General features: G+C 40.3%; 2 protein-coding genes across 2 annotated transcripts; both read left to right on the top strand.

The window, feature by feature from the left end:
- Positions 1-12,069: 12,069 nt before the first annotated feature.
- LOC116666619 (putative olfactory receptor 5AK3) lies at positions 12,070-12,999 on the top strand. The gene has a single exon (XM_032490450.1). The coding sequence runs from the start codon at positions 12,070-12,072 to the stop codon at positions 12,997-12,999; it is 930 nt and encodes a 309-aa protein (XP_032346341.1).
- An 8,889-nt stretch (positions 13,000-21,888) lies between these two features.
- LOC102521869 (olfactory receptor 5AK2) lies at positions 21,889-22,815 on the top strand. The gene is given in 3 exon segments (XM_006193464.2): positions 21,889-22,361; positions 22,363-22,694; positions 22,697-22,815. Coding segments are annotated over 3 exon segments (924 nt in total).
- Positions 22,816-24,768: the final 1,953 nt, after the last annotated feature.

Here is a 24,768-nt window from a genome sequence, read left to right on the forward strand (position 1 = left end):
ATGTCAATGTCATTATATTATATTTACTGAAGATGGAATTGAGCCTCAAAGAGATTCAGTAATTTGCCCAAACTACACAACAACATTTATACATCTAGTACATGAAACTAGGTTGATGTGCTTTCAAATCCTTTGCTCTACCAAAACCTTCAGATTTTTACTGAGGGAGGAAAAAATCCCAAACAACCTAATCAGAGATGATATGAGCTTGGCATCAACTAAAATATCTTTATTCTCATTTATCTTTAATGAGAGCATTGAAACTTGAACATGCAATCATCTGAGCTAAGCTCCCCCTAGGAGATTACTTCAGATCCACAACTCTTTAAAATATTCATTGAATGGAACAGAATAGAGAGCCCAGAAATAAACTCACACAGCTACCATCAATTAATCTTCAACAAAGCAGGCAAGGATATGCAATGGAGAAAAGACATCCTCTTCGGCAAATGATGTTGGAAAAGCTGGACAGACGCATATAAATCAATAAAATTAGAACACTCCCTCACACCATGTACAAAAATAAACTCAAAATGGCTTAAAGACTTAAACATAAGACAAGCCACAATAAATCTCCTAGAAGAAAACATAGGCAAAACATTATCTCACATACATCTCAGCAATGTTCTCCTAGAGCAGTCTAGCACAAGCACAGTTTTCCCTGGGAAATCTTCCCAGATTTAACAGACCAGATTAATCCCCCCTTTACAAGCTCTTGTGCCCTTGTGTACAACTTATTTCTGCCTTTACACCCACTTAACTGACAACGCCATGAGGGTAGTGACCCTGTGTGCTCCTACTCACCACTTTGTCACCAGCCCCAGTCCACTGTTTGGCATTGCCTGGGTGTTCAATAAATGTTTTAATAAATAATTAACTAGATTAACTAGTTACTCTTTCTTCTCATGACAAGTATTCCAAAAATTCCTGGTAATTGCTGCCTAGAATCCAGCTGACGCTCTCTGTTCCATATGGATGGAGATAAAAAACATAATCAAATAAAACTCATCTAAGTGGATGGAACTGTTAAAGCCCATAAGTAGGAGCCCGTTGCTCAGTCCATTGGAAAAGGTTACGCAAGAGTGACTTGGGTCTCCCTCTCATTGGGACAAACCCAAACATTAACCCACACCAAAAGAATGTGCATTCCGACACAAGATTTATTGGAGAAGGACTAGGCAGAGCTGAAGAGATGAGACAGCGAGGCTGCCCTAAACCACAATGGGGAGTTTCCAGCCATGGGGGTGCAGTGCCCAGAGCCCTAAACTTGGGTTGTCTTAATAGTTACACATCTACTCCTAACTCTCTGATTATGAGCTTGCTCTTTCCTTTTAGAAATTACCTCCTTTGTTCATAGATAATGAATGAAATACAAGGAATTATTGGGGGTTTTAAACGTGCAACGTATGTTAGTGTCACCACCTTGTCTGGCACTGGTCTGCTGTCGTGGGCACTGCATTAGCTTCCTAAACTGTTCTCATTACTTCTCCTCTTCATCCCTCATCAGCAACTTTGAACTCAATGTCCTAGCTACCTGGACTCTCCCAGACACTTGCAATGAGCGGTACCTATTTATTACGCTAGTCACCTTACAACCCGTCCAATGTAGGCACAGAAACCTGTGCCCTCTCCTCCCCACCACGATTGCCTGTCATTCCCTAAGCATTAACCTGTTTTACTTTCTTCACAATTTTTTAACACCGTTCAAAATTATCGTGTTTATGGTTGTCTAACCTCACCTCACCAGAATATAAGTTTTAACACAGAAATGCGGAAGCATGCTTGGCAAATGAATGAATGAACGTTATTACACACTTGTCATTTATAAAGCGTAAGGAGAATGGGCACATTACGTCAGCTCGATTAGAGCAGAGGTTTGGGGCTGGTTTGTTTATGATTTCTCCAGCACCAAAGCCGCCCAGAGTGCGTGTTCAGTGAATACCTGCTTTCCGAGGATTGCTTTTTTCCCCTTCAATCCAGCAAACATCCCAGAGTGGTCCTGCAGAGGGTGCACGGTGCAGGCCTAGCCGGGACTTCTGAGGGCAAAGCCAGCAGCACAGCCCAGCGGCGGAAGACTGGGAGGGCGGCCGATGCCCGGCTTCAGAGATCCTTGTATTGCGGCTAAGATGCTCTGCCGGCACGTGGACTGTGGACACGCCACAGGTCCGCCCTCAAGGAGATGACAAAATTAGAAGACAAGACAAATAAATATTTTAAAGAAAGATAAGACGGCCGGGGCTGTCTCCGAAAGACCCCGGCGTGGGGCGGGCGGGCCGCTGCGCACCTGCGCAGTAGCTGCGGGCTTCCCGCGCGCGGGAAAGCAGCGCCACAGGAAGAGACCTGCCGGGCTGCTTCCCGCTGGTCCCGGAGAGGCCGATGGAGAGCCACACCCCGGCCCGCTGCGCGCGGTGCGCCCGGATAAGGAAAGGGCGAAGGGAAAGCAGGAGGAAGGCCAGGCCGCGGCAGCCAGCCCCGTGGCCGTCTCGGCCTCCCTCGGGCCGCCCGTCTGGGACGAGCCTTCTGGATGACGGCGAGTCTTTCCACCTAGAGTGCGTGGACCCGGCCGGCTTCCTGGCTGAGGAGGCATCCCCGCCGGCCCCACCCACTGGCCCAGAACTTGCCGCTGTCCGTGGCCCACCTACAAGGGACGGAGTCGTCTTGCAAGGCGTCCCCGCTGCTCCTCCGTCGCCGTCTTCAGCCCTCGGAACCCACGTCCAGCCCAGGTTGGTGCGCGGCCTGTGGGCAGGTCCACCTGCCCCATCCTAGGAAGTCCACTGCCCGCCGAGGGCTGCCGGTGGCCACACACCCAGCGAGTCCCGTCTCCCGGGGAGGTCCTGGTGGGCCCGCAGTGGGGACAAACCCTCAGCACAGCACCCCCACCCCCGAGACGTCAGCCCGTGCCACAGCAGCAGCAGTTGGAGCCTTTGTGCCGGTAGCTGTGCTGCAGGTGGTCAGGACAGTGGAGTGAGCCCTTACAGCCTGGGGCTTTGCAGGATAGAAACCCCCTCTGCAGTACCTCAGTGCTGCTTTTTACCCCAATGTGCACTTTGTCACAGATTATTGGGAAACTTAGGCGATAATAATAATACCACCAGCCAACATTTATTTAGCATTACTCTGTGCCAGACATGAACACATAATTCCCGCCAAAAAGTTGGTAATCTTATCCCTATTGTATAAGTGAGAGCACTGAGGCACAGAGAAGTTAAGTCACTTGCCCAAGGTCACACAGCTGGTAGGTAATGGAGGCACCACTGGAACCAGGATTTCCATCTCCATAGCCAAGTACTGCTGAGACACTGGCAGTAAGAAGTCATTCTCACTGCCCACCCTACACAAACATCATCTTTGGGATTCCTTCTTCATCCACTGGTCCTTTTTATGTTTTACCTCTGAGGGTTTGTTTATTTATTTGTTTTTATGCCTCTGGACGTGAACCCACCAGAGGAGGCATGGCCTTTTTTTCAGGGAGGTCCGCAAAGCCTTCTGCTGGCAGGCTCAGAGGCATACAGGCTAATGGCTCCTGGGAGGGACCCCAGGAGCTGGAATAGAACCCAAGGAACCTGCACACAAGGAATTCTCATGCTCTATTTTTTAAATTGTTATTATGGAAAATTTACCTAATGCAAAACTAAGAGGCTACTATAATGAACCTCCATGTAGCCATCACTCAGCTTCCATAATTCTTAACTCATAACCAGTCTTGTTTTCAGTAACCTCTTCCATTCCCCTCACCTGATTATTTGCAGTCAATTCCTAGATGTTATATCATTTCATCCACAAATACTTCAATCTGTATGTAAAATATAAAGGTTCTTTTTAAAAACATAGCAAAATACCAATTTTACATCTGAAATTGACAATAAATCCATCAGCATTCAAATTAAAAAAAAATACTCGTAGCAACAATTAAGACTGTATGAAAGAGTCAATGTGGTCTTCCAGAATAAAAAAACATTGGCAACAATGCCTTCTGGGCTTTGGCGTCTGGGCCTTGGATTTCTCATATCCTAAATAGACAAGGGAGTTAAACAAGATGATAGTTAAGTTTTCATCTACCTCTGATATTCTAGCAGTTTTTATAGCTAGATGGGTTATCTTGTAACTATAGGTCTGGGTACCGTTTAACATGCTGTCAAAATTTTTATTAGTAATTTCAATAGTATTTCATCTATCTCTCCTACCAGAATGTAAACTTCTTGACAGTTGAGAACTTACCTGTCATTCACTGCCAGATTCTTAGTGCCTAGAATCGTGACAGGTTCATAGCAGGTCCTCAGTGGGTATCGGTTAAATGATTGGATGATTGAGCCTCTTCCATCTTCAATAACAAAATTCCTTGACCTTGTAGAAATTGTGAGGCATCAGTCATTTGGACAATAAAAAAAAAAAATCCAGTAAAATGGTATCACTGTAAATTTCACCTTTCCCTATTCATAGACCTTCTTAAATTGTCTTGGTGATATTATTAGCTTAGGAAATGCCCCCCTCGAAAGATATCTTAGGAATTTAGAGCCAAAGCCCAAAGAGGGTGACCAAAATGCACCAGAGCCAGGTGTCCAGGTAGATTCTCTGTGTGGAGGATGGAAGGGTACCAGTCAGGTGAAAAGGATCAATACGCCTTATAACAGATGATAGACTGTCAGAAAGGGAGGGACTCGGAGACCACCTACTCCTGCTCTTGCAAAGCTGTTGGACTCGTTGTGCAGTACCTGTTCCTGTCTATGGGAGACTGGCGAGGGCTCAGCTGACCTGCCCTCCGAAAGTCTGAGCAGCTAAGGGGCTGGCTGCAATGGGAGCTCTGGTTGTTTGGTTTCTATTTGCCTTTGCAGTAAGCTGCCTGGCTCCCCACCTGCCCCAAGCTGCTGAGGAGGGCTCCACAGGATGGCTTCCTCTGCAACCCAGCTACTAAGAAATTCTGTAAAGGGGCCAAGGAAAGTCTTTGTCTCCTTGGACCCTTCTGGACCCCTGTTAGCAGCTTTTCATCATTTTCAGTTGGACAAAGTCTCTTAAAATGCCTCCACTTTACTTGGTCAATATTCAGGCAACAGATTAAAATCCGTTGAGTGCTCCAGTAAACATGGATTAAGTAATTAATTGTATGATACAATTCTTAAACCCATGGAACCTAAAGTCTGAAGTCTCCAAGAGGCCCAGTAACTTGCCCGTATTCACTAGGCTAATGGGTAATAGAGCCAGGCTTTGGACACAGGCAGGATGACTCTGAGAGTTTGTGCTTTAAAAACCCCTGTGCCATGCAGCCTGCCACCTTGCCCATCCTCCTAGGAAAAAGATCAAGGAGACAGCCACTCAATACTTCATGATTACCACTGGGAGGTCACCATATATATGAAGAGGAGGCAATAAAAACATGAATTTATAACAGCGTTCTGTTGTCCAGCCAGAGTCCCTACCAGGGCATTTACCGCCTAGAGGAGAAGGGATTTGAATTCTGTAGAATCACTCAGCGATTCAACTCAGGGAGGATGCATAAAGAGCTCTCTAAAATGATGGTCTAGACCTATAGGGAAATAACCTGGGAACTTTCTTATACTGATCACCCCAGGTTAACAAGTGAGGCATGGAGTTCATCGTGTTGATAAAGTGAGACATGTGAATGCCTTTGCTGATGCCAGACAGAGCTTCAGTGGAGGATGCTGGCTGTGTAAGGCCCCAAGAGTCCTTTAGGTATATGACAGTGAGGACAGCTGCAGCAGTGAAAGAAGAAAGAGAGCCACTCAGATTTGGAGACGCCTTCTGACAGTAATAATCCTGATGACCCCTTCCGTGGCAGTGCCCTTCACAGGCATACAGGATCGGGAGGTGCAGGCACGTGCATTCCCCACGTGTTGTTCCAGCACCATGAAGGCAGCCATGTCTGGTGTCATTAAGCTTTTTTTTTTCACTAAAGGAGAAACTGAGATTTAGAAAATTTTAGGTAGAAAATTTAGGATACAAAATCAGGTTTTCAAGATCTAAAATCAGCTTCAGGTTGAAACAGATGATCCCCAAACTCATGAAAATAAACAAGAGGCCAAGTCCCTACAGGACAGAAACTTGAAAAAAAAATTTTTGTAATTGTCTCAACTGGGAAACTCAATACGGTGCACTGAGCTCAGCCCCAGTGTCTGAGATTCTCACGGGGCTAGTTCTTAATCCCACAGCCCTCAAAAATAAACTCCTCATTTGTAGCAAAAGCAAAATATCACCTTGTCAGCAAGTACAGAAAGGGATAGCCTAAAATAAATGGGAGTTCATAAAAAAGTAACTCTTGTACTTTTCCAAGCAGACACTTGCTATAGTGTCTGGAAGGAAAATCTAAGCCTAGAAGTTAGAGAAATACACCAGGAATTTTATCTCTGGTTCTTTGCAGGCTCCAGAAAATCTTCCTCCAGAAAATCCGCAGTAGAGACAGAGCAGAGAATCTACTGATGGGGTGAGTTGGGAGCACTTCGGACATTGAGTATTTTTTTTAAATGCCTCAAATATTGTCAATGCTCAGTAAAAGTTTGGGGACTGAATTGATTCATCCTAGTTACCAGTTCACACTTTGGGAAGGGGAGAAGTCAGGTCTAGACTCAAAATTAACTTTACTTAAGAATTTCTTTGAGTTGAACAGTGGTTGCCCGGGACCGGAAGGTAGGGGAAATGAAATGTTGGTCCAAGAGCATAAACTTCTGGTTATAAGAAGAATGAGTTTGGGGGACCTAATGTACAGCATGGTGACTACAGTTAACAGTTCTGTATTGTATACTTGAAAGTTGCTGTAGGAGTAGATTTTAAACGTTCTCCCCATAACAACATCAACAACATGGTAGTTATGTGACATGAAGGATGTGCTAACTAACCTCACTGCAGTAACATTTAGCAATATGTGTATCAAATCATGACATTACGCACCTTAAACTTACACAACATTATATTTCCATTTTACCTCAATAAAGCTAGCAGGGGTGGGAAAGAATGTCACTGAAAGAGATACAAGAAAAGTCTGTTGTGATTTAATGTAGAAACTGATGCTAATCAGAGCAGCATTCCTGGAATTGTGTCCACTGTGAGTCCCTCTTGCCACTTGTGCCCTTAGCTTGTGAGGCAGCATCACTGCGCTTTGGTCAAAGAACTTCCTCTGTTTGGAGTTTCCTTCCTGGTTGCACAAATCTCCACCTGAAATAATCCCAAACATATTTCTAGTACATTTTTAAAGCTGCTTATCTCAGAATAGTCTTCTAGATCCTGTGACAAGAGGACACCATTCCCTGAACTAAGGTCAAATAGCATGTGGTTTGTATCTCCTCTTGGGCACTGTTATCTCTGACTTTTGTCACAGAGAATCACTGTGACAGTTGAACTTGAGGACTGTGGACTGTGACTGATTCACCATTTTTGACCCTAAGTCTCAGAACATTGTTTTCAGCAACTGAGCTGCTCTGTTTTTCCTTTGGATTGAATTCACCTCTTTTAACTTTTAACATGGTAATTCCCTTGTTTCTCTATTGCGTATTGAATATTGCATAATATCGCACTATTGCATAATATTCTATTCTTTATACCATGTTTACTTAATTATTAGTTATTTAGTTTGTTTTTCATTTTTTGTCTACTATATCACATGGCTTGATTTATATTTTGAAAATCCAATTTGATAATCTTTGAATTTTAATGCTGAGTTTAGTCCACTTATATTTATTTTCCTTACTAATTCATTTGAATTTATTTATTGCCTCCTCAGATGATTTGTTTATCTTGATTTTTCCTATTATCCTTTTTGTCTCCTTTGTTATCTTTATTTAGATTGATTGATTTTAAAATTCCATTTGTTCCCCTAAACTTCAAAAAAAAAACTTCCTTTTTGTGTTTTGTAATTATTGAAAATATATACATCTAAGTAAAATTCTAAAGCACAAGAATTTTAGAGTAACCCAAATGTAATGAATTCTCCAATCTATTAATGTAAACTGATATTTTTAATTTATCACCTCCCCGTAGACAATATCATTAATATTTAATACTGCCTCTTTTTATTCCAGTATGTTCTTTCCCACATGTTTACCAGTTTCTAAGCTTAGCATTTCTTCTTGCTTCTGAGACTTTTTTCAGAGATCACATTCTTCAGACAACAGTCTTCAGTAGCATCTTTAGTGCACAACTGTTGATGGCAAACTCTCTCCATTTGATCCTGCATGAAAGTGTTTTATTTTATCCATATTTTTCATTAGCTTCTTATTTTTAAATGTAAGACCATTATAACAAGATAAATAATAGACTGACATTTAAAATGATAGTACAAGAAACACTGACACACATTTCACTTAGATTAACTGGTTCTTTTTCTTTCCATCTAGTTTCGTCTGTACATAGACAAATAGGTAAGAAATACTTAACATCTATCTCCTACAAAGGAAGTCTGTTATAACCAAGCTTTCACTCCAAAGGAATTTAACATTGATAAAATAACATTTTCTATTATTTATTTAAATTCTACTTGTCCCAACAATATTCTTTATAGATATTTTGTTTTCAGATTCAGGATCCAATCAAGGACTGTGCTTTAAATTTAGTTGTAATGTCTTTCTAGTGTTTTCTTTCTAATATTTTTTTGTGGGGTGAAGTAATTAGGTTTTTTTTTAATGAAGGTACTGGGGATTGAACCCAGGACCTTGTGCAGGCTAAGCACGTGCTCTACCACTGAGCTATACCCTCCCCTCTCTAGTCTTTTCAAATCTTAAACAGTTCTCAGTTTTGTTTTTTGTTTCTCTGTCTTTTATGAAATTGACATTTATTTAGGTGTCCAAGCCAGTTGATGTGTAGAATTTCCCATCAGCTGGATTTTTTCAGGTAGCTTCGTCTTAATTAGATTCAGGATAAACATTTCTGGCATTAAAACAACGGGAGGTGCTGCTTTTGACCCTCCCACCGCACCCACTTTGCGTAATTGAGATGTGGGTGTACAGTTCTAGGCTGTGATTGTTTTCTCTCCGCGCTCTGAGGATCTTACTCTGCTGTCTTCTGGCTTATTGTCATATTGGGAAGTCTTTTTTTCAGACTCTGTCATTCCCTTTTCTTAGACTACTTTTATGATCTTCTGTTTCCTTTCGTTGTTCAACCTTTTTTCACAGTGGTATTTCTAGGTGTGGACAGTTTTTATTTGTTCAGCTTGAAAGGCTTCATACTCTCCAAATTTTGTTAACTTTTGGCAGTTCTCAGCCATCATTTCCTAAAACATTCTCTTTCCTTCTGAAATGCTAATTTTGTGCATTCCATTCTAACTTCCACATTTCTTAACCTGTCTTTCACAGTTTCCATCTCCTTGTCACTGTGTACCATTTCCAGGAAATTTCTTCATATATGTCTTCCTGCTCACCAATTCTCTTTGCAGATTTAACTCACCAACTGAGTCATTTCAGTGATTTTTTAAGGAAATCTAATACTCTTTTATAAATCGCTTTGGTAATCTTTTTTTTCCTTGCTTTTATTTTCATTTTTAATTTCTTTAAATAATAAAGGTCTATTACTCTGTATTTTATACTTGGTAACTGGAATATCCTAAATCCTGTGTTATTCAATCCTGCTATTTGTTGTTTCTGCAAAGTTTTCTTCACGATGGCTTTTTTCTTTGTATTTTTTAAGTTTTTTGAGTTATAATATCACTGTTACTGATTTTACCTGCAGGAATCTTAAGGTAATCTGGATTATTGGTATATTCCCCTTCAGGATTTTACTTTGTTTCTGCCAGGTAGCTAAGGTATTCACAGCCCAGCACAGTTTTCTGTTAATTTCTTACCTAGTATTGCAAAGTTAAACCCCAAACCCATGTGAATTCAAGGTGATAGTTATAAATATTCAGGTGGGACTTCTCCTTCTCCTACTTCTTTTTTTGCCAAAGCAGAAGCTCTTTTTCTGTCAAGGTGATTTTATTCTAAGCCATTATTTACCGAAATTGTGTATTTGGCTCCATCTACACTCTGCAAATCTGAGACATAATTTCCCATCCCCAACTTACATCTCTAGACCAAATTGCACTGTTTCATATAACAACAGAAATCCTTGTGGCAGCCTGCGCATCATCTCATCTGGTTTGCAGTTTCCTTCTAGATCTTCAGGGCTGGGCACTCTTCTTACCTGCTTCTGAGCTCAGTATGACTTTACAGCGATCTTTGTTATGTGCTGTCCAGCATTTTCAGGTGTTGGGTACAATCTGATTTTCTCACTATCTTTTATATTACGTGGCTTGGAGCAGAAGGATGAATGGGATTTTCAAAAATAATTCTCCCCACCTTCTCACTTGTTTTGAATCACCCCTCAAGGAACAAACATTTCCACTATTGATTTATATTCAGGAAGATGGATTTCAGATTCTGAAAGCAATTATCAGAGGAGAATTTTCAAAAACTATTTTGTTAAAGGCATTATCACTGGTATTAAATATTCATTGTCTGAAGCACATTGAATATGACAATAGTCATTGAAATGTGAGATTTTGGTAAAATGTTAATCTTAATATTTTGCTGGGTTACTGCATATAAATTAGTCCTGTGATTTTTGCAGCCACACTCCCACATGCAGTTGTCATTTGATATTCATGATGGTTAGGTTTAGAGAATTTTGAACACTTAATTTCTTTTAATGCCCCAAAAGACAAAGTACAGAGAACAAAAAAAAAAAATTGACATTGAAATGTATCAATTATGCTTTCTTTTTTGGAAAATGACATATTCTAAACCATACAGACCCTCACAACTCACAAGACTCAGTCTTACCGTAGCAGTACTCCAAATTACTGTGCACCAGACGATTAAAGGTCACTCATGAATAATCAGAAGCATGACTGCAGTGAGAGCTGATTAAAATAACACTAGCTGTGAGAATAAACAGATCTCAAAATCTCAGTGACTTCTCACAACCGAAGTTCTCAATCACATACAGTCCAGTCGAGGAAACAGGTTGCTGGCAGAGGGTCTCTGCTCCACATAGTCATTCAAGATCAGAGACTGAACGAGGCTGCAATAGTGACATAGGTGGGGTTGCCAGACTTAGCAAATAAAAATGCAAATCTCAGTTAACTGTGAATTTCAAATGAACAGTAATTTTTCATAGATTTTCCATGCAATATTTAAATTATACTTATACTAACAAATTATGTGGTTTATCTGCAGCTCTGATTTAACTGAGTGTCCTGTATTTTATCTTAACACGTGGCTTCGAAAGTTTCCCTGAATGTCACTATCCAGTCAAAAGATGAGGGATAAAGGGAGTAGAAAGTCATATGGTTTCAGTTGGAGGGGAGCAGGGAAGAGCTAGTTCAGGCCTAGAAGCAGCATTCTTTCCTTTTTTCCAAGTTCCATTGGCCAAACAGGGTGTCCTGGTCAAGCTTAAGAAAGTTTGGTTGGAAGTGATGTCTAACTGTGTGCCTAGAAGAGAAGGCAGATCTACTGATGAGGCCATTTCTGCCTCAGCAAAGGCCCATGACATATTACTCCACACTGAGTATGTGTGTGTGTGTGTGTGTGTGTGTATAAATATATGTATAGATATATATACACATAGGGTTGCATGCTAAGGATACTACTATAAAGATTCTCTGAAGTCTTCCATTCATATGTGGATCATAAACAAATCTCAGAAAATTACCCTAGTGAATGCTGCTAACTTCAGGAACTTGACCAGGGTTCAAATGGTACAGGGCTGAGAAAAGCTATAAGTTGTTGAAAGATACAAAATCATATTTGAATATTGGTTTAAGCAAATATGAATACAGTGTTTAATATAATGGAAACATGTGTTAACCTATGTTTCCTAGATTAACACACATTAGAAAACAGTCTTCTTCTATGAAATCTTACTTATTTTGGAAATGAATCCATGGCTCACATATCACTGTTTTTGTGGTGGGTTCTTATCAAGAAAATAGAAAAAAAAATTGGAAAGAAATAAACCCTGTTGTGAGTGTTTGCCATGAAAATCTGAGTCAAAAAAAGGTGACTGGAATATAACCCTTTCTGTTTAAGAAGCCACAAAGATTTCATTCTTCTCCTGGTCCTCCTCTTGGTCCTTTCTAGACTTTTGATAGTCATGACACAAGGAAATAGCACTGAAGTGACTGAATTCTTTCTTCGGGGATTTGGTGCCCAACACAAGTTTCGGTATGTCCTCTTCACTGGATTTTTGGTCATCTATGTGACCACCATGGCGGGTAATAGTGGAATGATCCTACTCGTCAAGACAGATTCCAGACTTCAGACACCCATGTACTTTTTCCTACGACATTTGGCTTTTGTTGATATCTGTTACAGTTCTGCTATCACTCCCAAGATGATGCAAAACTTCGTAGTAGAAAACAAATCAATATCATTCAAGGGCTGTGTCATGCAATTATTGGTTTATGCAACATTTGCAACAAGTGACTGTTACCTCCTGGCAGCTATGGCAGTGGACCGTTACGTGGCCATCTGTAACCCACTTCGCTATCCCATGGTCATGTCCCGAAGAGTCTGCATCCAATTGGTAGCTGGTTCATATGTCATGGGCACAATAAATGCTTCTGTGCACACAGGGTTTACATTTTCAGTGTTCTTCTGCAAGGGCAACACCATCAATCACTTCTTCTGCGATGTTCCTCCAATCCTTGCCCTCTCATGCTCCAACATTGACATCAACAACATGCTACTTGTAGTCTTTGTGGGATTTAACTTGATGTTCACTGTGTCGGTCGTCATCTGTTCCTACACATATATCCTGGCTGCCATCCTCAAGATGTCTTCTACTGCAGGGAGGGAAAAAGCCTTCTCCACGTGTTCCTCCCACATGACAGCAGTCACCATTTTCTATGGGACCCTCTCTTACATGTACTTACAGCCTCATTCTAAAAATTCCCAGGCGAACATGAAAGTAGCCTCTGTATTTTACGGCATTGTGATTCCCATGTTGAACCCCCTGATCTATAGTCTGAGAAATAAGGAGGTAAAAGAAGCTCTAAAAGTGATGGGGAAGAAATTCTTCTAGATTGGATCCCAGGGTTAGAATTCAGCACACCAAAGTATGCAGTAGAGATGTTTGACCATATTTAATGTTTATGAAATAAGGATTGCGTTCACCTCTTAAACCAGTGATACCTTCTTCAGTAGATAGCTTAGTAGAATACAGGAAGTATAGCATTCAAAGTGGAGAGTGTTTCTCTGATATTTGCTGGTACTACATTGGCCATAGTAAGTCACATGGACAACCCAGATTCAAAGACTTGGAGTAACTGATCTACCACTTAATGGAAGGACCTGAAACATCACATTGAAATGCTGTGGCTCTACTGAAAGAAAGGACTTGTGGCCATTTTTATAATCTACCACACCCTGTGCCTGCCTGGAAAAAAAATGTTTTTTTTTAGCTGACACCTTGATTAGGATATGATTTATATTGCCATAGGTGTATAGATCAGAAACAATTCAAATTTAATCTCTGTAAACACAGTGTAATTTGTATTTTGCTCACTATTGTAACCCCAGTGTCTATTAGTTCTGGAATATAATAAGTACTCATGAAATGCTTACTGAGACAGTGAACAGTGAATGCACCCAAAAAACCGACCATGTCCACTACAATGAGGAATAATGCCAGTACAGCATAGTACAGCTAACTGTTTTGTAACATCCCATATTATGAGAGCTTTGGGGGTGCACCAGCTGTCTATAAGCCATTATGATAGAGGCTCAATTCTTCAACCAAAATTTGAGATCAAGGACTAGCAAAGATGGCTAACACTATAGAAAAATATTAGTCTATACCACGATGGAAAAAAATGTATATAGTATCACCATAAAAGTTTTGAACAAGAATGACCTGGGGAAGAGAATACTTACAAAAGCTGAAAGATGAACAATCTATTCACCTATCCCCGTGTGTACTCACTAGCTGTGGCAAAATATGCTTGTTTTTCTGTCCATTTCCATTCTCTCCTTATTTCTTCCTAAAAAGGACCCAGTGTTATGTGGAAGGAGATGCAGCCAGGTAAATAGATACTTCTCAGCGTTCACTGTAGCTAGAGTGGTACATGTCTTAATTTATGTTTCTGAGACATGGCCTTGAGTAAAGGGAATGTATGTGGGGGGTGTGTAGTGAAGAATTAATCTTACCTGAAGAAAGGTCGCTCTGTGCCTTCAGCTACTGGGAGGTGACCTCAAAGCCCCTGGAATGTCATCCCTAATAGGAGTGTGTTTGTTTGCCTGGAGGCTTTGGCCACTGGAAAGTTCAACAGTGTGATTTATGGGATATGCCCTGTCTGTTCAAACCTCCAGAGGAACTGGGGACTAAGGGCATTGCCCTGAACCTCCAGGAGGGGTTGAGAACTAAAGATCATCCACATGAACAATGACAGAGAGCCCCAAAAGGAACAAACCAAAGGCTCAGGTGAGCCTCCTGAGGTGGCCCCACTCCGTGCGCATCACAGACACCCCGGCGGGCGATGCATCCCTGAGGGGGGTGGGGGCTTCAAGTTTGGAACCTCACAGACATTTCCCTCTGTGTATCTTTGTTTAGATGGTTATGATTTGTGTCTATTTGCTGTAATAAAATTGTAATTGTATGTGTAGTGCCTTCCAGATGTGTTAGTTCAGGTTCTATTACAAATTACATAGATTGAGTGGCTTCTGAACAACAGGAATTTATTTCTCACATTTCTGGAGATCAGGGTGCCAGCACGGTTGAGGTCTGGTGAGAGCCCCATTCTGGGTAGCAGACTGCCAGCCTCTCATTATGTCCTCACATGGTGGAGAAGAGCTGGAGAACTCTCTGGGGACTCTTTTCAGGGCATTAGTCCATTCTTGAGGCCTGAACCATCATGATTTAAATACTTTCCAAACCCCACCTCCTAATACCACCACACAGGGAGTTACGATTTCAATAGATGAATTTGGTGGGGGGGAGATGCAAACATTGTCAATAATATTGAGTGGATTCCAGTAAATTATCAAACCTGAGGGTGATTGTGGAGACCCCTTATTTGCAGCCAGGTACAAATGCGAGCAGCTCTGATGACCCTTGACTTTTGACTATTGTCTGAACTGACATCAGCCCTATGGGAACTGTTCCCACAGACTGTACAGTTTGTTAATCTCTCTGAAGGGGGCTATTCTAAGTGGCTCAGAGAGGAGCAGGAAGAGTGAGGTACAGAAGGACAAAAGCAAGGAAAGGGTGAATAACTAGCTGCCTTACACCCTGGGACCTGGACCTCAATCCCACAGGGGACTTTGGTAAACTACGTAGAATGTCTCCACAGCTGTCCCTCTGAAGGACAACAGCTGAAGACAGTAATTTGCTTCCCCTCCCCCATTGCTTGGTGGTCACCCAGCATCTTCCACAGCTTCTGAGATACTCCTGAGAAGCAGGGAGCAGAGGTGCCACAGGAAGCCTGCCCCGGGCAGCACAGACACGGCCGCACACACGGATGCACTGAAACCCAGTAGCTGAGGGTCTGTGGTGCGGGACAGAGATTTCTGCTGCTCCGTGTAACACAGTTCACGCCAACGCAATGGAAGTAGAAGTCCGCTAGATGTGGGCAAAGCTTTTCTCTTCCTGGTCAAGAGTGTGCATGTGGTTGTCACTCTGTCCTGGATCTTTACCTCCAGGACTCCTCTCACCTGCTTTGAAAGGGTGTGTGATGTCTGGCACCGTAGCAGACATGATAGACAGTGAGGCAACCAGCATGTGGGAGAGACCAAGCACATCACAGAAGTGTGAGTCCTGACTTCCAGGCTGTTGCTATAAGTCCTTGTTTTTATAAAAGTAGCAGTCAAAGTAAGTTGGATTTTTATCTACTCACAGTGGAACACATTCTTAACTGAGACGCTAGTCCTGCAATAAGGAATACTGAATGTCAGTTCACCAGACTTTGGCAGTAAGTCTCCTAGAGACAAGAAGCTACAGGCTCATTGAATCTAGCTTTCACCTTTCATTGAATAAAGCTCTAACTCTAGCAGCAATATAGCCAAACACTCCTCAAACTCTTGTATTCCATAGATTGTTACCTGAAATATTCTGAAGTTATGAAGTGTCACAGGATGAATGGGTGTCTTTAGCCAGCACTGATTTTTTTTTAATATAAACATTATTAGACAAAAAAAAAGGAATCAAGAGTAAAATTTTACTTCAAATTTAAAAAATGATCAAAGTAGTAATATAAATAATTATTTAAGTAGTAGTAACTCAATTTGTTACATTAGGGACATAGGGACTTAAATTTAGATTAGCTTTGGATTTCTTTTTTCCAGATAGCTATGTTTGTTGCTGAACATCATGACAAGGTCAGTTTTCTAGACTTGAAGACAATTTTTTAAACATCGTAAAAATTGCTCAACTTGATTCATGGCAAGAAAAAAATTTTAAAGGAGTTGTTCTATCAACAAAGCAACACACAAAAAGTCCCTGATGACAGTAACATGATTAAATGTACTTCTCTAGAGAAAACTTAAATGTTCTTCAGCTGAAAATAGCTACTGAACATTGTTTATTCCAATTCCATTACAGCCCCTGGAAGCCCAGGTTCTCAAGGGAGCAAGTATTGATCCCTCAGGCTCCAGCTTTAAGCTCCCCAGTTAGAAGGAAGCACACAGAGAGCCTGGTGGCCATCAGTCTGTACCAGTTGCAGAAAGAAAATCTGGATGCAGCCCCAGTGTAAGTAAAACAAAGCACAGCCTATTTTTCAAAATGAGCCATGTGTCCTCCCACTGTGTGCTGGAAACGGTGGAGCCAAGGGGTCAGAGACAAAGTTCTAGTAAGTTTCAGCCAAGACCAGGGGTAATCACTTCTCCCTGGTGACACAATGGAAATGGAGTGAGGGACCTGAATTGGATTGAGTGGATGTGAATGAACAAATGATTGAAAGATTAGACAAACAAATGAATGAATGAACAGTATATGGCTTTAGTGTGTTATTTGCATATGTTATGACCAGTTTTGAGTCCCATTCGAAGCATGACCGTCAGCTGGGAAATTTACATAAATCACATCAGTGACTTGAGGTCACATCATTAAGAAGCAGATTTTACTTCTTTCCCTTTTTCTTCCTTCTTAAAACAATAAAGCTATTTCAAAATGAAAAGCTGATGAAGTTTACAAGTTTAAAGACCCTCTCTCCATTCCTGTGACAAAGGATAGCCATTAAAAGTTTGGTGTGAATCCTTCTAGAGCTTTTTCATTTATAAATAAAGAAAATGAGAAAAAGAGAGAATGGAGATTTTTTTTCAAGTTTATTTTAAGAGGGCCCACACTGCATATAATTCTGCAACTTGCTCTGTTATCTGGCAATACGGTATGAGCACCTTTCCCTAAGAGTGTTTATTCCTCATGTGTATTGATTGATAATACGAATCTACTCTGACTTATTTAACTATATTTCCAAACTTTTGCCATTGTAATCAGTGTCGCAATGAGCACTATTATCTTCTAAGTGATTCTGTGTAGAACTGAGGCTGAGGGGGTGACGTCATTTGTCTCTATGAAGTAGTGGGATCAGAATTCAAACCCAGGTGCTTTCTGCTGCACAATGCTGAATGTAAGTGAAGCTTTGGAGTCTCCAGGATTCAGTACAGATTAAGCCTGTTCAAAATACTTGTGTTCTTGTCTTGTGTGTGTGTGTGTGTGCGTGCATGTGTGTTGTGTTGTGTCCTTTGTACTGGTTTTTGCATAACTCTTGAAAAATGTCATGTCATACATTTTACTCTAATTCAAAAGGATTAAATTAATATGGTAAATGTCATTATCTCATCAAGATTCTAGTTTAAGTGGACACACGACCAATGCTAGCTTCCTCTGACAAGTGCTTCCACACACTGGATGGGAGCCTCCTTGAAAGGGTTGCAGTTAAGAAGCTGTTTTACAATAAATTTACCTCAAGAGGCAGCTCACACACACTTACTGGCCTTTAGCTGTCACTAAATGTCAAAAGAGGAGAATTGTTTCTTGTTCTGGCACCGCAGAGTTACCCCACTCTGTTTATTTCTCAAGATGTTTGAGAGAACCAGATTGCCCACATCCCCACAGGTGGGTTTGCTATACTCCCCACCTCTAAAGGCACCTTCTTACCCCAAACTCACACTCCCGTCCATTGAGCTACAGCCCTGCCCAGAGTTACCCACATCGGAGTGAGGAGCCCTCTACTGAGGTGTGGGGGTGGGGTTTGTCTTTGTGACAAAATATTTAAGATGCATAAAAATATATTTAAAATAAGGTAGCAACCATTGATGTACCAACATGTAAGTTCCCCAACTTCCTTTTCAGTACCCAGCATTCCGTGTAAGAAATGTGTCCACATGGATGTTGTGGCACCAGTTCACTGAATTCTCACTGATTTATTAATAGTTCTTATTTTTTTCTATATTCGAGCACACTGCTAGGAGTATTCTTCTGTGTATATATTTATATGTACCCGTATTCATAGATACCCTTACGTGTGTGTGTGTCTGTGTAGCCTGTAAATTTATCTAGAATATGTACCTATAGTTGAAATTCTGGATCAAAAGAAGGTGTATATTTAATTTTATTAATATTTCCAAGTATGTCTCCAACATGACCATTCTAATTTACCTTCTGGCCAGAAATACGTGAGTGTACATTCTAACCTAAACTTTGCATTTTAGACTGAGGACTATAGAATAGTATTTCAATGTGATATTAATATAATTAATAATAATTATCTGATAACTGATGAGCTGTGCGTATATCCATATTTCTATTGGCCATTTAAGTCTCTCCTATAATGATCCTGATTATACATTTTGTGAATTTTTCACGTGGGGCAGTTTACAGAAATTACTTAAATGTACTGGATACTAATTCTTTGACCTTTATATGTGTTTCAAATAAATTTACCTGAGTAAAATTTTAGTAATTACCAGGTCTCTTCTCTTTCATAATATTGGTGTTTTTAAGTTAGATATCGTTGAATTTTCTGTGTTTTATGTTTTATGCACTCAGGTCTTATTTAGATTTTTTACTGCGTAGTTAGGGGGAAGGTAGTCTGCTGTGTTTCACTCTCACAGCTTCACAACTTAAGTCTTTAATCCATTTGGAATTGATACAACGAGAAGTAGAAACACAGTGTAAGTCATTCATGTGTATAAACACTTCAGCGCCACGGTTTATGGGGCCATTTGCATTGTTGCCCGTGCCGCTGTTCTCATGCTTCAAGCTTCAGTGCCTTGTGGGCCTGTTTCTGGGCTTTCTCACAGTTCCATTGACCTGCTTGTCTCTCCTCACACCAGTGCCACACTGTCTCTATTATTGTAGCTTTATATTAAGTTCTGATTTCTGATAGGGCAAATCCCTCCCTTTTATCCATTGAAATTCTCTTAGCTATGTTTAGCTCTTTTCTCTTCCATATAAGTTTTATAAGCTTGTGAAGGTGAACATGAAATTCTCTCAAGCATTTCGCTGAAATTGCACTGAATTTGTAAACTAATATGAGGGGAAACATCACGTTGGTACAACTTGGTCATGACTGCTGCTGGAGAATACTTTGTCCCTGTTCCTGATGTTTCTCTCCTGCAAAAGGAGCTCAATCTGTGTAATCATGGCCACCCTGTCCCCATTTTATTCACTTGGTTCCTAGAAAGGTGGAGGGGCTTATCTGATTGTTAAATCTGAGAACAACCTGGCGCGCCCTGCTCTGCCCTCACCCTCAGGAGCAGCCAGGCTTCTGAAGCCCACGGGCCCCTGCATTTCAGAGGTGCTTCCCCACAGTGTGCAAGAGGGCTGCCCGCGTCACTGCCACCAAGACTGGGTGGATAAGCCTGTCTGCTTACGGTGTTCATTGGGAGCAAGCAACTTGACTAATAAAATTGAAGTCTTCCCCCAGGTGTCTGAAGGTGATATAATGGTCTCCATATATATACACTATCTTTTATTTCTCAACTTTTTCAAACCCTCGAAAAAGAAAAAAATAGCCATTCACTCAGAGCCTCTTTGAGATCCTAGCAATTGTTTGTTTATGAATGGATGGATTTGATTGTTGAATATGTATTTATTAAACACTGTTTGCATCTATTTTTACAAGTGAAAAGGTTCTAATATTCTTTTCTCAAACTTTAATTAGGTATCAAGGTTACATTAGCTTCATGAAATGTGGAGTGTTTTCTTTTGTGACTTACAGGAAAAGATTGTTTGATATTAGAATTATTTGTTCCAAAAACGTTTGGTAAAAAGTTCCTATACCATAATTGTGTCTAGAGTGTGTGTGTAAATTTTTAAATAAAGTCAAGTCAGTTAATGGTTTAAAAATCTTTAAATATTTTGCACATATACACACAGAGACACACACAGTGACTACTATCACTCTCCTGTTGCCTGCTTTTTTAAATAAATATTAAGAAAGTGCAAGTAAAATTTATTAAATTATACATATGATATAAATGCCATGATGCCACAGATACCATGTGCCAGTAACCTAAAATGGAAAAAAAAAAAAAACCTTTTACTATTGCTTTTTACTATCTTGGGGAAATGAACTAGGGAATGAAATTTACTTCTCAAAAGAACAAAACATAAATCAAAAAAAAAATGATAGTTATTATTTTAATTTAAGGATTACTGTTCTATGAAGGATGGTGTAGGCAAAATTAAAAGGTGATAAAATGTGAGGGAAATCTGTTAAGTCAAAAACTGACAAGGAATTCAAATCTTGGATAAACAAAGAATGTCTAAAATCAAGTCAATACAAACGTCTACAAAAAATATAAACTGGCAGTTTACCAAAAAAAAAATTAGAATCCCAAAATTCTAAGAACATTAGACAGTGATCCAATTTACTTGTCATTAAATGGAAAGAAAACAAATAGAAAGTATATAACACATTACACTTGTTTTTCCTGGCAAAAAAAGATTAGGAAAATACCAGTGTTCACTGGAAAGTGACAACATGGAAACCCCCACGCACAAATTGTAGGGATGTAGATGGTGTATGCATTATGAAGAGTGATCTGGAAAAAACGTGGTCAAGTTAAATGTGTGCACACCCCCAGACTCAAAAATGTTCTCCCAGGAATATACCCTAGAAAAATTTCACACTGAGTTCTTTGTAGTGGGAAAAAGTTGTAGGCAATCTGCTACCCATCACTAGGGAAGCTCATAGGTGCTTATATTGGATGGACACGTAGAGCAGCGCTACTCAGTGTGTGGTCCTTGGACCAGCACCTGTGCTTAGATTCTGCTTCTGCTCTATGATGAGATAACCACTGAAAGTGAGATCAATCATTTAAACTATCACAGAATTTTGACAATGCTGAGACCTTTTTATTGCATTTTATAAAAATACAGGGCCTCAACAGATTGGAAATTTTACAAAGAAAATTATCCTTTACCGTAATACCTTGATAAACACTTCCATAAAGGATTCTACAACTCCATGAGACCATCGTGGCAGAGAAGAGTTACTAAGGAAGGCAAAAGGATAAAATGAAAATATGGAGATAATTGTGAGCAAGATCATTTAGAAATCTATGGATATGTGAAGATTTCAAATATAATGCTTAGTATTTAAGCAAGTTGGGTTTCTAATTAAAATATAGTGAGCATAAAAGAAAGCATACTTAAATGTCTATGTATATTTCATTTGTTGCTGAATTGATAGATTTATGAAATACCAATTACTCTGCACCCTGAAAAACATAGATACCAAACCATGACAACTTCCCTCAACTGTAAATGAAAATATCTGAGTCAGGTGTCAAGGTTCAGTCTTTAAAATCTGAGTTAATTATGTCACAGAAAATATTCTCTGACCCCACTATGAGATTAGATGTTATACCATTTTCAATTCCAGAATTAGGTAGATGATCATGATGGTCTTAGCTTTCTCTGCTCTTCTTTCTTTGCGCCTTTTCAGCTAATATTTCATCTTTGCCAGCCATGGAACAAAACAATGGCACCAAAGTGACTGAATTCATTCTCCTGGGATTTGCTGGTCAACACAAGTCTTGGCATGTCCTCTTCATAGTATTTCTAGTGATCTATGTGCTCACCCTAGTGGGTAACATTGGCATGCTCCTACTCATCAAGATTGAGTCTTCCCTTCACACCCCCATGTACTTTTTCCTCCAAAACTTGGCTTTTGTTGATCTCTGTTATGCATCTGCTATCACTCCCAAGATGTTGCAGAATTTGATGAGCAAAATAGATTCCATCTCATTCGTAGGATGTATAGTGCAACTCCTTGTCTATGGTACTTTTGTAACAAGTGACTGCTTCATCCTGGCTGCTATGGCGGTGGACCATTACGTGGCCATCTGTAACCCCCTCCACTATGCAACAGTCAAGTCCCAGAGAGTCTGCGTTCAGCTCTTAGTTGTCTCATACTTCATGGGTTTCCTAAATGCTTCTGTAAACAAGTTTTACTTTCTCACTGAACTTTTGCAAATCCAATAAAATTAACCACTTTTTCTGTGATGAACCCCCAATTGTTGCCCTCTCCTGCTCCAATATTTACTTCAGCGTCACGCTACTAGCAGCCTTTGTGGGGTTTAACTTGATGTTCACTGTAGGCGTTGTCATCTTTTCCTACATATTTATCCTGGCTGCCATCCTGAAGATCTCTTCTGCTGCAGGGAAGAAAAAAGCCTTCTCCACGTGTGCCTCCCATCTGACAGTGGTCACCATTTTCTATGGGACGCTCTCTTACATGTATCTGCACCATAGTACCATAGAGTCTCAGAGCAAGAAAAAATGGCTTCTGTGTTTTATGGTGTTATGATCCCCATGTTAAACCCCCTCATCTACAGCCTGAGAAACCAAGACGTGAGAGAAGCCCTGAAAGGAGTTGGAAAGAAGTGCTTCTAGTTTGAACATCAGTTACTAAGTCAGTGCAGTTCAACAAGCAAACCAACAGTTTTCTCTTATTTCCCAACAGCAGAAGGGATGGCAAATATCTGTGGGTTACAAAGGCATTCCTTAATTATATCAGTAGATCTGAAATGTAATGAAAACATCTTAAATGAGTAAATAAGTTTCTAATTCATGTGTTTCTTAAGGAGAAAGCATATGAAAAGGTCTTTGATATTGCTTTTGTACATTTTGAGGAGCCTTTTTCTTCAAATACCTGCCCTTAAACAAGAAAAGAAAAATACAGAGAAGTGTATAAAAACTGTTGTAAAGTACCCATAACAAGTATAACATGAATGCTCACCAGGACAAAAACCTTTTCTGATTTCCCTTGACAGATGCTGTTACTCTTACTGTGACTCTATAGCTACATTATTTTAATTTTATAAAGAATAAGTCAAAGAGCCAGTTTTTGGAGCAAATATGCGGAAAGAGGGAAAAAACACTAGAGCGAATTGCTACATAGACATTATGGAGAAATATCCCTCTTTTCTATACATGGTCTGTAACCAACTAGGAAATTGACACAGGAATTAGGCAAATATGGATCATAGCAACTTACTTTGGTAAAATTTTATTTTACATGAAAGTTGAATCTCCAGCCAGACGTAATGCAGGGTTTGGTGCTACAGAACAGACTCATTTACCCAGAATTGGCATCTTATTTCCCTCAGTCTCCAAGGATGTGGAGAGATGGAGGAATCCAGGTGAAACTTGAGAAGTCATACTTAGGCTTGGGCATGAGTGTTCCATCCACTCGGGAAAAGACAGAATCAAGCGCACACCCATCCTATTGCCAGGCGTCTGAACAAAAAGATATCACATGTTGTAGTTCTCTCAATCTCATTAATCTGGTAAAACCACAGTATGTTGCTACTGAGAGGATTGAGAAGATGAGAGTTTACTGCCTTTTTCAGCATTTCCAGAAGTTCCAAATTGTGGGTGGAATTATGAGCACAGAAGTGCTGTGAAATGGATCCAATCATAACGCGAACAATATCAAAAGAAACCAGACGGTACCAGCCCATGTAGCAGAGTGCACTTTTCTGCACTCTGGAAGAGACTCGCAACATTCGGAAGCTCTGATCCTACTCCAGGTTGCCTGGGACCTGCCCAGATCTTCCTTTGCAGAGAGAAACTGTACTTTCACTTGGAATGTAAGCAGATCCTCTTCAGAGAAGGAAGGAAAGGTCTTTATCTTCACTACCCAAAACCGTCTCTGGAGACAGAGACAACTCTAACTTTTTCCCTTCTGATGTGTCTCCTTTTACAAACATCCTTAAACGTATTGGCTGTAAATGCTTTGTATAGAGGAATTGGACTGTGCAGACATATTCTTGGAAAAATCTGTAAATTAAATAATATTGCCTTAATATTCATTAAGTAAAAAACAGGAAATACACTGATGAAAGAGACATGTTACTGTAATAGTAAATGTCAATTTACCTCTTGCAGTTCATGGTAGATCAAACTGAGAAAAATAATTTTAATAAAATGACAGAAGAGTTATTTGACATAATTAATGAGAGTAAATACCATATACAGAAACTCTATATTGGTGAAGCCTACCAATGAAACTCACTTGGAGTCAAAATTTAGACTTATTTTGCTTCTGCAACTCACTCCCCAGAAGCTGTGGATACATCAGTAAGAGGAAGGGGAGAGGGCTTTTTGCAGTGTATGGGCTTTGCTGATGTTTCCGAGTATGGATTAGGGAAGTGGATACTCTCTCTAGATTTGGAAACTATCAAAAAGCAGGAGAAGAACAACAACTGGGTATCTCGGTAAGCACTGCTCAAGAAGCAGAAGGAGGAAAGTAGTAACAGTATGTCACTGGTGAGAAGGTAGCAGTCACTTAGAAGTGGGAGTTGTTAGTCTTTTTACAGTTGCCTTGTGGACTTGGGAGGTCCA

Source organism: Camelus ferus, chromosome 10 (genome assembly GCF_009834535.1).
Source record: "Camelus ferus isolate YT-003-E chromosome 10, BCGSAC_Cfer_1.0, whole genome shotgun sequence".
NCBI classification, from domain to species: domain Eukaryota; kingdom Metazoa; phylum Chordata; class Mammalia; order Artiodactyla; family Camelidae; genus Camelus; species Camelus ferus.

Coding starts and splice junctions, on each gene's coding strand:
- LOC116666619 (XM_032490450.1), top strand. CDS start 12,070: ATGACACAAGGAAATAGCACTGAAGTGACTGAATTCTTTCTTCGGGGA.